General features: G+C 50.8%; 1 protein-coding gene across 1 annotated transcript in view; it reads right to left on the bottom strand.

The window, feature by feature from the left end:
• PCSK6 (proprotein convertase subtilisin/kexin type 6) overlaps positions 1-9,327 on the bottom strand; it is a 29,134-nt gene extending 19,807 nt beyond the window's left edge. Inside the window, exons 1-5 of the mRNA XM_008637664.2 lie at positions 9,207-9,327; positions 4,461-4,571; positions 3,716-3,859; positions 3,087-3,163; positions 2,348-2,436 (exon numbers count right to left, since the gene is read on the bottom strand). Coding sequence (XP_008635886.2) covers positions 2,348-2,436; positions 3,087-3,163; positions 3,716-3,859; positions 4,461-4,571; positions 9,207-9,218 — 433 coding nt within the window. The 5' untranslated portion in view covers positions 9,219-9,327. The remainder of the gene's footprint in view (positions 1-2,347; positions 2,437-3,086; positions 3,164-3,715; positions 3,860-4,460; positions 4,572-9,206) is intronic.
• Between the last annotated feature and the right edge of the window lie 266 nt (positions 9,328-9,593).

Raw genomic sequence — 9,593 nt, 5'->3', positions numbered from 1 at the left:
TAGAGGGTGCCAGGCACCCCCACAGGCTGCCCAGAAACAGCCTTTGCAGGAAAAGTGATGCTGGAGATTTCAGCATCATATATTGTCAGCCAGGGAGAGTCTGGTTTATAAAAATGCATTAACCCTTCCACATGTATTTTGTCTTAAAGCAAACAAATGCAGGCAGATGTCATTCCAGCTGCAGCTGCACTCTGGACACCAGTCAACTCAAATATCTCCTTCTGACACTGTCCCCGACCAGCCAAAACCAAGCTTAGAAATGTAAAACCAGGGAGCAGAGCTGTTCCCAAAAAATTCCTCTTTGTCAACGAGAAAACACAAGGACAAGGGACAAAAAGCCAAGCCCAATGTCTGAGCTGCACACAGCAAGGAAAACCAGCTGAGGGATGGGGTTTGTGCTTGCTGAATGTGGCTGTTTTCATTAGCAAGCCCAAAATCAGCCTAAAGTCAATGCAAAGCCAACCCAAAGCCTGCCCAGAGAGAGCCACCCACAATGAGGGACTCCCTAGTCAGATAATGGGGAGCAGGAGGGAGCAGGGGTGGGTGCTGCAAAATAAATGAGCTTTATGTCACACAGGGAGCAACACTGACCTCCAAAGTCAGTGTTCGAGGAGAGGGAAGAGGAGGAGGAATGGCAGGAGCCCTTTCCTTGAGCAGTGATGTGTTTTGCCCAGGGCATATGAAAAGCAATGCAAGAGCACTGAAGAGCAACCAGTAAAATTAGATGGGAGCTCTCCGAGTGTGACAAATAGGCTTCCCCAACAAGTTGTGCTCGTTAATCGCTGCTTTATTTGTGTAATCCATCTAAAATCACTCTCACTGCAGCTATAGCATATTTTCCTCCATGATCCCAAACTTGATATGGCTCAGACTCTGTTTTTCCCCTTTGCCTGCTCATGTTGTGGGAAGCCCCCAGCCCCTAGCCCTCTGCCAGGTGCCTTGTCTCACTCAACACCTCCCCAGCACACCCCTGAGGCAAGGCACTCGTTTAAGGGAGCAAATTAAAATGAGACCCAGAGGTCGTCATAAAGTCAACAAGGAACGCTCGTCTCCACAGCTGCTGTGGAGAAAGGAGCATGAAGGAGAATGGCCTGATCCTACAGGATCCAGTAAATCCCACCATGAGCTTTGCCTTGCTCTGCTGCAGCTTGGTGTGTGCTCAGAGATGGGTTTTCAGAGGCAAGAAGCCTCTAAGAAGCAAGAAGCCATCACATATGTAGGAGGCACAGGAGACAGGATGGGATGATGTGCCATAGCCTTTACAGCCCCTCCCAGTCCACTCTTCACTGTCCCCAGGGTTATTTTTCCCTCTGGGGATTTTCCCAGCACAGACAACCACTGGAGGTGCTTGACCAGGAGCAAGATCCCTGTGGACACTGCTCCCATGCAGACACAATCCTAACAAAATCTGTTTCCTGCACAGCCAGGATGAATAAGCCAAAAGAACGAATTAAGCCCTGAATCCGCCCATGGGCGCTTGGGTCCATGCTCCTGATGGTCACTTCTCCCAGCACTGGGGTGGTAAGAGGGGCTGCAGGAAAAGCCCCTCTCCTGTTCCAACCATGCCAGGGATGGGGCTGAAAACTCAAAGAACCCAGCTCCAGGCATTTGTCCCCTACATGGTTCCACCAGCCATGTAGGTGGGACACCACACTCCCATCCCCACTAAGACCCTCATTTCCCTAGGGTTGACTGGGTTGGCCAGAACTGCCCCAGCTCAAACCAGCTTGGCTAATGCAAATGAACTCAGCAACTCTAATTAGCACCAGGATACAATGTGATGATTGAGATTCATTTGCTTTCCACACATCATGTTATTTGAGGGAGTGTGAAGAAGACCCCTCTAATATGCATCTCTGACCCCCCACCTTCTTGGTGTTTTTTCCCCTGAGGGTATTTTGGGGGTCTCCCCATCCCCCCTGTTCTGAGCGGCTCCTCTACAGCCCTTGACCCCACAAACAAGTGACATCGGCTCTAAACCTCAGCCAGCACCACTGACCATAGCAAACACAGCCACCCCAAAGACAGACCGCCCCCCAGAGCAGTTATGGACTTTTGGGGTGAAAACACCACAGCCTCAATCCATGTGCACCCTCATGTCAAGGATGCAGCCCAAGCAGAAAGTTTCCACCCCAAACACATGGAGCCAGAGCCCCCTGCATGCCATATCACCCATCCTCCCCCAACACCCTGGGGGTTCCCTACAGCTGAGGCACCAAGGAGGAGACTCTCTTCTGGGGGAGCAGCATCACCACCTGCCCCAGGAGCCCATTGGCGTGACCAGGGTGGGCATGGTCCCTCAGGGGGATGGTGAAGGGCAGGGGAGCTACGGAGGCACCAGCCTCACCTCCGATGTGGGCGTTGTAGGCAATGCCCACGATGCAGTAGGAGTTGTTTGCCGCCGCCGCCACCTCCCCCGCGCAGCGAGTGCCGTGCCTGCAAGGAGAAACCCCCCATTAGCTGATGGCCATGGCAAAGGATCCCTCCAGCCACACCCCACCCAGCATCCAAAACTGGCCCCAAGGCTGGAGCAGAGGAAGAAACTGCCCAGAGAGATTAAAAGCCCTTACTCAAAACCCACAGCAAGCGGGTGGAGGAAACTAATGCTGAAAGCAATTTGCTGTTTGCATTTTGCACCTAAATCCAATTTGCTGTTTGCATTTTACACCTTGATGCAACTTCCTCTTTGCATTTTGCACCTAAATGCAACTTCCTCTTTGCATCTTGCACCTCTATGCAGGCTGCTCTTTGCATTCCTGTTTCCTTTCCACATGTATCCATCCCACTTTAATTGAAGCCCAAAAAATGCATCCAGGCTTTGCCATCTCGGCCAGCCATTCTGACTCATGTGGTTCAATCCCCAACCAGGGCAAGGAACCCCCTGGTGCTGTCTTGGATGGCTGGAGGGTTCCTCAATTAGTGCGGTTGGATTTGCATTAAACACCAGGACTCCGTGCAAAACCCTTAACACAGCCTCCTCTGCAGCACTGGGAATGGGGAAAGGGACCTGGAAGATACCCCAGAGGGACACCCAGCCTCAGGGACCCCCCCAGATCACTTGCTCCATGGCAATTACCATCACATACTTGTTCTCATTGCTGGCATCGTAGCGTGGAGTTGGGTCGTGGTCATTCCCATTGACATCGTAGCTTGCAAGAGGGTCCTGAAAATATGTGGTCACCATTAGAGTCAACTTACCAGGTGGTTGTGGTGGCCAGTAGCTGGAGTGACGGCCAGTGCAGGCAAGCAGGGCAGAATATTACATTTTCCCCTTAGTTTCTGACAGTTTGCTCAGAATAAATAGTTTTAGGCTGCAGTCCTTTGTGTTTCCCAGGGAAAATATCCTGCTACCTCAGGGACTGCTTCTCTGAACCCCAAATCCTGCTGGGTCCAGCACCCCCCTCCCTTCTACTGTGGCCATGTGGGGTTTGAGCTGGGGCTGAGTGGGTTCATGCAGGTTTTTGGCTCGGCCCTGGTGAGCAGAGGGAGGAGGCTGCTTCCCAGGCAGCTGCAAAGGGAGTTTCCCCCAAACCTTCTTATCTAAAAACCTCATTTCCTTCTTAAAAACATCTCAAGCTTTGTTTTTTTTAAAAAAACCTTTTCCTCTATATATGCCAATGCACAGACTTCAGCTGTGTTTACACACTGAAATTCTCCATAAATCAATTCATGGCGAGGATCAGCCCCAGTCCATCCCGTCCATCCCCCAGCTCACATAGTTTTGCAGGAGGTCAGGGTGGTTCCTCTCTATGCCGTCATCGAGGATGGTGACCACCACGTTCTTGCCCGTGTAGCCCCTCTGCCAGGCTGCCAGGATGTTCATCTCCGACCTGCACCGACTGTTTTTATCACCACAGTGCTACGGGGACAAACACAGCTGCAAAAGGGTTGCAACCCCATTCCAGCCCATCTAAGCAAACAGCCAGGCTGGGAGCCATTTAATCAACCAGAAAATATATTTACAACCCACCCCCTGCCATATAACTTGCAGATTTGTTATAACTTTACTCCACAGATCAAACCCATCCAGCAGCAGTTAATCCAGGCAATGCTATCTCCCTATTATTCTTTTCCATTTCAAGTACTATGGGCTCTTGGGTTTTGAAGTGCTCGCTTCCTTTCCGCCCTTAATTTTCAATGAATTTCCCTGTCAAATACAGATCGATGAAGCAGGCAGGAGAAAAATTATATTACAAATAGATGGCTGCAGCTCTGGGATGGGTAAAATACAGCAGTGCTGCTCCCAAGCCTTTGCTGCGCAGACCATGATGAGGGGCCGCTAACAAGGGTGAAACACTTCAAACCAGATCCTCAGGTGTATTAATTCACAATTTTAAAATCCTGCTGCCAAGCACTTTTGCTGCTATTATTTCATTACTGGCTGGGCTCAGAAAAGATTGATGATGCATTTGCTTAGAAATAAATGACTCCCCATAAAGCAGTGACAATGACACACCCACCAGGTACCACATGTTGGGCCATACTGGGTCGTTGAAGGGGAGGGCATGTGGCTCCCCCCGGACCTGCCTCTTCACCCTCCTCTTCACCTCCTGCTGCTGCAGCCAGTCCACCTGCAATCAGAGACCTGGGTCAGCATCACCCATGGGCACTGAGCCTGGCATTGCCCACTGAAATGGGACGTGGGATGCAGAAGCAATGCCAACCCCAGCCCAAACCCATCCCATCATCACCCCGTGCTCTGGCAAACCCCCATCTCCGTGGCCAGAGCTGCTGTGGAGACAGCAGCTACATTTGGAAGGAGACAGGATGGATGGACAGACAAACAGGGTGAGCTCAGCTCTTTGTGTTGTCTAAGCCAGACAGCAGATTCCTCTGCCGGTGCAGCAAAACCCTGGAGCACAAATAACGTCACCTCTGAGTGTGTGCCTAAAGCCCCCAGCTTAGCAAAGCACAGAAGCACGCGCTGGAGTCCCGCTGGAGACAGATCACATATTTCAGTGTTTAGTCAAAGTTTTGGAAAAGACTCAGGTGCTTGGCTTAGTTTTTGGGCTGATCCTTCCTGCCGGCTGGGAGGCAGCAGCTCAGCCCTGAGACTGTCCCACCTGGCGCCGGGGCTGCTCATCCTTTGAGCTCCTTCCTCCCGATAAAATAATAAAAACTGGGGGCTTTACCTAAGCACAACATGCATTTCCCAAAAATATGTGATGGCCACACATGGCTGTGCAGATCTCAGGGGATGTGGCCAGCTCCACAGAAGTATTTTTGGCAGTGGCTGCATATGAGGTGGCCTTGGAGCTGACCACTCTGACATTTGTTTGCTTTCCAGCAGGGCATGACACGCAAAGACATCAAACGGGAAATGATCTGGAAAAGGCCATGATTGGGAAATGCTGGTGTTTGCCCACGGTGCTGTGGTGGGAGCTGCCTAAGGTGCTGCTTTGGAAGCAGTCACATCCCATCCCTGTCAAGCATTAACCACCCCCCAGACCCTTTATTGCCACACGAAGGGCTTTCCTGGCTTCAGCATGGAGGTGAGACAAAAGTTTAGTGAAAAAGGTTATAAAAGTAACATATAGACCAAATCTTTACAGGTGCTCATGCTGGGGGAGAAAGGAGGCACCAGCCAATGAACTGGGAGGGCTGTGTGGCACATCCCTCCTTGCTGGACACTTTCTTCCTGATGGCTCCAGATCTTTTGAGAGCTGCTCATGGGGATGTTTCTATTGTTGTGACTAAGGTTTTGTAACAAAAGGAATAAAAATACAAAGTGCAACTTTTGTTGAGCTCATTTACGTAAAACTGTCAGCTGAACTGAGTTCTTGCACAGTTTATAGCTTTGTGCCTCGGATGGAGGTGGATGTCACAAACCCGACAGCTTCCAGCCTAGAGCTTGGGTTTTAAACACATATATATTATAAAGAAAAAAACACTGTTGAAAGGGGGAAAAAAAAAATGTGTTTCATAGAAAAATGATTTTCCACGCTGCCTTGGCTGCCAACAGCGCACCACTTTGCTTACACAGTGATGGATTTAAACACTGGAAGCAAAAATATAACTTCACGGTCTAGTTAAAAAAAAAATAAAAATACATTAAATAGAGGTTATGGCCCAAATAACGCGCTTTTTTCCTTAGAGCACCACTCCCTGGCTGCACTTCCATGGGTCTCACTGCCGGAGCCACAGCTACCACCCTTCCCTGCTGCTTTGCTGGATGCAGCAATGTTAAGGTGTGGGATTTTGGGGGTTTTGCCAGGAGCTGCCTCACAGGGATGTCTTCATCTCAAACAGACTCCTGATCGACCCCAGCGCTGCCAGCCAGGAGTCAATGGAGATGTCATGTGTGGACACAGAGAAATCAGCAGTTTAAGGACATTGATTTCAAGAAGGAGTTGATAAATCAATGTGGCTGGCATGGGAAAATAGGCAAGCAGGAAGGAGTCTGGGGCATCCCTGCAACAGCTCCTGCAGCTCATAAAACTCAGATCAACTGCCATTGCTGATCCAGGGTGGGGCAAAAGCTTCTTTGAATGTAAAAAAACTAAAAGAAAGGCTTTTTACCTACTGGAAATGGCCCATACTGTTATAGTCCTGACACCCAGGGTCCGTGCTCTACCCTGCAAACCCTAATTATTGCAGAATCACAAACTGGTTTGGGTTGGGAGGGATCTTAAAGCTCATCTCATTCCAAATCTTCTGTCACGGGCAGGGACACCTTCCACCAGACCAGGTTGCTCCAAGCCCCATCCAACCTGGCCTTGAACACTTCCAGGGATGGGGCAGCCACAGCTTCTCTGGGTAACCTGTGCCAGGGCCTCACAACCTTTGCAGCCAAGAATTTCTTCCTAGTATCTCATCTAACCCTGCTCTCTGTCAGTGTGAAGCCAGTCCCCCTTGTCCTGTCACTCCAGGCCCTCATTCAAAGTCCCTCTCCAGCTCTCCTGGAGCTCCTTTAGGTAAAGCAGCAATTAGCAATAAGGAGGTGACTGTGAGTGGCACCAAAGGACCCCATGGGGAAGTACAGGCAGCCCCAAGCTGGACCCTTCACCCTTGATGGAAACGGAGCTGGAGCTTTTTATGCTCCCCCTCACTTTGAGATTTCAGTGGATGAGGCCTGGATCTGGCCAGCCTGGGAGGCTCCACCAAACACAATAACCAGCACATGTGAGGGTGCAATTCCCTTTGCAGCTTCAGGCTTATCCCAGTGGGTGTGCAGGAGTCAAAGTGGAGATCCAGGATAAACAAGATGGTTCCAACACGTTTGCCATAAAGCACACCAAATAATTCAGATGGGGTTGATTTTGGAGTGGTGCATGGCCAGAGGCACAGGGACTAAGGCCATGGCATCCCCTGATGAGAATTAAGAGACTGGAGCAGCGAGGATGGAGGCTCAGGCACTACATGGACCAACACGAGCATCCCAGCGAGCCAGGAAAGTTTATGGCAGTAAGAGATGCAAGTGGAGCCCTAAGAGGTGTGGCACAGCATGACGTGACCCCACTCTGTGTCCCACTGTCCCTCCCCACCTCCCACCACCACAGCCTGTCCCCAGAATTGCTGGATTTGCCACATCCTTCCTCCCTTTCCATCACCTGCCACCTACCTCCCTTTCCATCTCTTGGCTCATATCAGCCCCAGGAGCAGCCAGCTGCAGGGTCTCTTGGGGCAACAGGGCAGCTCAGCAGCACCGTGGTCACACAAGAATCAGGACCCTGGCTGCTTCCCTGTGTGTCCTGGAGTCTCCCCTTTCCCAGACTCTTCCTGAGGACAGAGAGCTTGGCCGTGGTCCTCCTGCCCAGCTCATGCCACCGACCCCCACAGCAAACAAATAACAGCACTGGAAACAATAGCCCCTGGAAGGCATGAACCACCCAACATCTGCAAACAACCAGATTGGCTGGTTCTTCAGGATTTCTGCAAGATTTGTTTCCATCTTCTCTATTCCAGCTCCTGTCCTCGTGCCTCGAGGTGATGTTTTCTCGCATGCATGCTAAGCTGGTGCCATCCAAATGCATCACTTAAACGATTTGCTAATGTACATGGGAGAGGGGGAGAAACAAGACATGCCAACAGGTTTTGAACTGATAAGGAAGGATTAAGAGAACAGGAATTAATTGCTCCAGCTTGGAGCCCATAGAGCAAGGCAAGGTAAATGTTAATATGACTAAAAGCCAATTGATTTAGTTTGCATTATAACCAGACTCATTTAAAAGGGGGTATTTCAAATGCAGAGAATTCATCGTTTGCTGGGATGCCTATGCACCCCCCTGAGGGCAAACAGCTTTAATTACAGCCCAGCACACTTCCAGGGCACCAGGCTCCCCTCACTGAGGTTTCCCCGCTGGCAACGAAGCCACGGGTGTGAGCAGCCACGCGTGTACTCATATGCCTCCTCCTCAAAAATGTGCTACAGACCTTGTCCAAATATTTCACAGCAAATCTTTCCGGAAAGCCTGGGGAGGGCAGGGCTGCTGTGTGTGTCTGGAGAGATGTGGATAGGATGTGTGGTGCTGAGTGGGTTGGAGATGTCTTGGGAAAGAGCATCCCAGGGGTGTCTGGGAACATCCCAGGGTGACCAGGCATTGCTGCAGGCACCAGCAGCTTGCTACAGCATGCTTGCTACCTTCACCAAAATGGCTTTTTCTGCTTTTATGTCCCCCTCTCCCCAAAAAAACCTCCTCACCATTAACCCTTCCCCTGCTCTGCACAAGTCACATCTCACAGAGCTGGGGGAGGAGGACAAACCCTTCCCCACCACCCCAAACCCATCTCACCCAGGTCCCTCCTTGTCTTATTCCCCCCCTCCCCATTACTTTTGTCAATTCAGCTGCACTGAAAATCCCTTTGGATGCTTGCTCTAGGAAAAAAGCAATGCAGAGTTATTGCCAAGGATTTCACACATAGCAACCATTGAGGCAGCAAGTGTTGTGGCAACTGGATCAACACCCTGAGCATGCAACAGCCTTTCTGTCCTGGAAAGCTTTTCCCCCTTTTCTTCCTCCCGGCTTTCGGGCAGATGTTAATGTTTAGTCACTTTTACGTATTTTTCACCACCACTCTCCATACCCATGTCCAGTGAGTCACTCGTGTGTGCACAGGGCTGTGGCTCAAGGGTAACATGTCACCCCAAGATGCTCCAGCTCATGCTTGACCCAGATCAAGCCAACAGCCTCCTCCAGGGGGAGGAGGGGAGCCCCATCTCACCACTCCGCAGTGGCTGGGGGACTCCAGGCTGCTCAGTCCTGTACCTTGGGGTCCATGCGGAGGAAGTTGTGTGGTCCCCGGCTGCTCAGCGTGGAGCGCTTAAATGTCTTGCTGTGGTGAAAGTGGTAGTAGTTTTCCAAGCTTCCAATCTGCAAAAAAAGAGGTTATTTGGAGATTTTTTAAAGTATGTTTTCCCATGGCTGCCCCCCATTTTGTACCGGCAGCATCAGTACAGCCATGCCCTGCACCCCAAATCCCTCACTCACACAGAGCTCCCGGAGCTTGGGAGGATGCAGGATGCTGGCACGAGCCCCGGTGCCGCTGCTGTGACAAACAGCGTTGGTGGTCGGACGCTGCACTGGCACAACAGAGCCCGGAAAACATTTTTATGAATTTTCACCCATTAAATGCATCTTTGAAAACTGCCTTTC

Source organism: Corvus brachyrhynchos, unplaced genomic scaffold (genome assembly GCF_000691975.1).
Source record: "Corvus brachyrhynchos isolate BGI_N302 unplaced genomic scaffold, ASM69197v1 scaffold200, whole genome shotgun sequence".
In the NCBI taxonomy this organism is placed as follows: domain Eukaryota; kingdom Metazoa; phylum Chordata; class Aves; order Passeriformes; family Corvidae; genus Corvus; species Corvus brachyrhynchos.
This window is presented reverse-complemented; position numbering and strand designations above follow the sequence as displayed.